The 2,349-nt window shown below is 52.4% G+C and overlaps 1 protein-coding gene across 4 annotated transcripts in view; it reads right to left on the bottom strand.

Annotated features, from left to right (window-relative positions):
- Nucleotides 1–1,773, bottom strand: part of kcnc2 (potassium voltage-gated channel, Shaw-related subfamily, member 2) — a 95,405-nt gene extending 93,632 nt beyond the window's left edge. For all 4 annotated transcript variants that reach the window (XM_056277121.1, XM_056277119.1, XM_056277118.1 and 1 more), the window contains exon 1: nucleotides 1,219–1,773. In XM_056277121.1, coding sequence (XP_056133096.1) covers nucleotides 1,219–1,773 — 555 coding nt within the window. The remainder of the gene's footprint in view (nucleotides 1–1,218) is intronic.
- Between the last annotated feature and the right edge of the window lie 576 nt (nucleotides 1,774–2,349).

Consider the following 2,349-nt stretch of genomic DNA (forward strand, 5'->3'; position numbering starts at 1 on the left):
ATGTTCATATACTCATATGTTCATATACTCGTATACCCATATGTTCATATACTCATATGTTCATATACCCATATGTTTATATACCCATATGTTTATATACCCATATGTTCATATACCCATATGTTCATATACCCATATGTTCATATAGTCATATGTTTATATACCCATATGTTTATATACCCATATGTTCATATACCCATATGTTCATATACCCATATGTTCATATACTCATATGTTCATATACTCGTATACCCATATGTTCATATACCCATATGTTCATATACCCATATGTTCATATACCCATATACCCATATGTTCATATACTCATATGTTCATATACCCATATGTTCATATACCCATATGTTCATATACCCATATACCCATATGTTCATATACCCATATGTTCATATACCCATATGTTCATATACCCATATACCCATATGTTCATATACTCATATGTTCATATACTCGTATACCCATATGTTCATATACCCATATGTTCATATACCCATATGTTTATATACCCATATGTTTATATACCCATATGTTCATATACCCATATGTTCATATACCCATATGTTAATATACCCATATGTTCATATAGTCATATGTTCATATACTCATATGTTTATATACCCATATGTTCATATACCCATATGTTCATATACCCATATGTTTATATACCCATATGTTCATATACTCATGTTCACAGTGCAACACGTGGTGACGTATTTCAGAGCCGGCCAACACAACTGGAGCGACACACAAGGAGCCACGTGTGTAGGCTGGGTTGAAGTGTTGGCTTTGTTTCAGAACGCTCCATCCAGCGCCAGCGGTGTTGCGTAATGTCTAAACTACTCGGTCAACGTGGAACAGTTTAAACAAATCAGCGCCTCGCGCTCATCTCCAGACCCGTGCGGAGCCGCTTGTGTTTTATTACTGGGGACTGTAAATGTGGCGAGTTTAGGAAGCGCTCATAAATGACGTCACAACCGTCCCATGATATTCATGTGTGGCTGGTCAGCTCGCCGAGCGGCGCGGCAGCTCAACGCACACACGCATGACGCACGACCACTAAAACCCCGCCACGAACACGAACACACGCGTGTGTGCAGCCTGCCTTAGTCCACACACACACACACACACACTGACACACACACACACACACACACACGCACACACTGACAGCGTGTGCGGCACGATGCCGGGCGTCCTTACCCGCGCCGCCCTGGAGGAGTAGGGGTCCTCGAACAAGTTCCAGATCACCGGCTGCCACTTCCTCCACAAGCCGCCGTTCCCGTCGGCGGCCACGTCCTCTATCCCCAGCCTCTTCCCGACCTCGTCGTCCTCGTCCCCGTTGTCCACGTTCAGCTCGAACACGTCCAGCGCCTCCTCGGCGTCCCGGTGCTGCCGGTAGGTCATCCAGCAGCACGGCTCCACGTCCGTCTCATCGATGCCCCAGAAGGAGAGCTCCTCCTCGAACAGCGGCCCGCACACGTCCGCCGGGCAGTGCAGCTTCCCGGTGCGGTAGTAGTTCAGCACGTAGGCGAACACCCCCGGGTGTCGGTCGAAGAAGTACTCGTTGTCCCGGGCGTTGTACTCGATGAAGCCGGGGACTTGTTGCAGCTGGTCCAGCACCGAGTCGATGTCCGAGTCGGAGGCGAGCAGCGCCAGCCGCGTGCCCGGCAGGGTCTTCAGGGTGGTCTTGTAGGTTTCGTGTCTGGTGCCCCCGACGTTGAGGATTATCCTCTCGTGGTCGTCAAACTTCCCCATCGCTCCTTCTCAGACATGACTCGGTCCAAGGAAGGAAGGAAGGAGCGCAGCCCCAAGAGGAGGAGGAAGGCGCCCGCGGTCTGTTGAAAACCTCCGCGCCGAGCGACGTCTCCTGTCTCACGCCCCGGCTTCCTCCGTGACGCTCCGTACCCGCCGAGAACCGCGGCAGAACCGGAGCAGAACCGGGTTTCGGTCCTCTGGAACGAGTCTTTCTCAAACGGAGCGCACCCTACGCCGCCGTCGTTCAGGCGCGCGCGCCACTCGGGACAGGTGAAGTCACATGGAGGCGCGTCCGGATCACCTTCAGCGCACGCACACGCACGCACGCATACCGTGCACGCACGCGTCTCCGGGTTCGGCTCTGCCCCCGTGGAGCGACGCCGAGGACACGCCCTTCCGTTACCCGTCACCGCGAGCGCGTCTGTGCGCCACGGCGAACTCCGCCGATGTTATCCGGTCGGGATTGAAGCGCGCGGATGAAACGCGAGAGCCGTCGGTGGCGGCGGCGCGCGCTTGACTTTCTCCGTTCTAAGTGTCAACGGGTCAAGATGAGGCGCGCGTGGTGTGCCTGACACG

Source organism: Lampris incognitus, chromosome 3 (assembly GCF_029633865.1).
Source record: "Lampris incognitus isolate fLamInc1 chromosome 3, fLamInc1.hap2, whole genome shotgun sequence".
Lineage (NCBI taxonomy): Eukaryota > Metazoa > Chordata > Actinopteri > Lampriformes > Lampridae > Lampris > Lampris incognitus.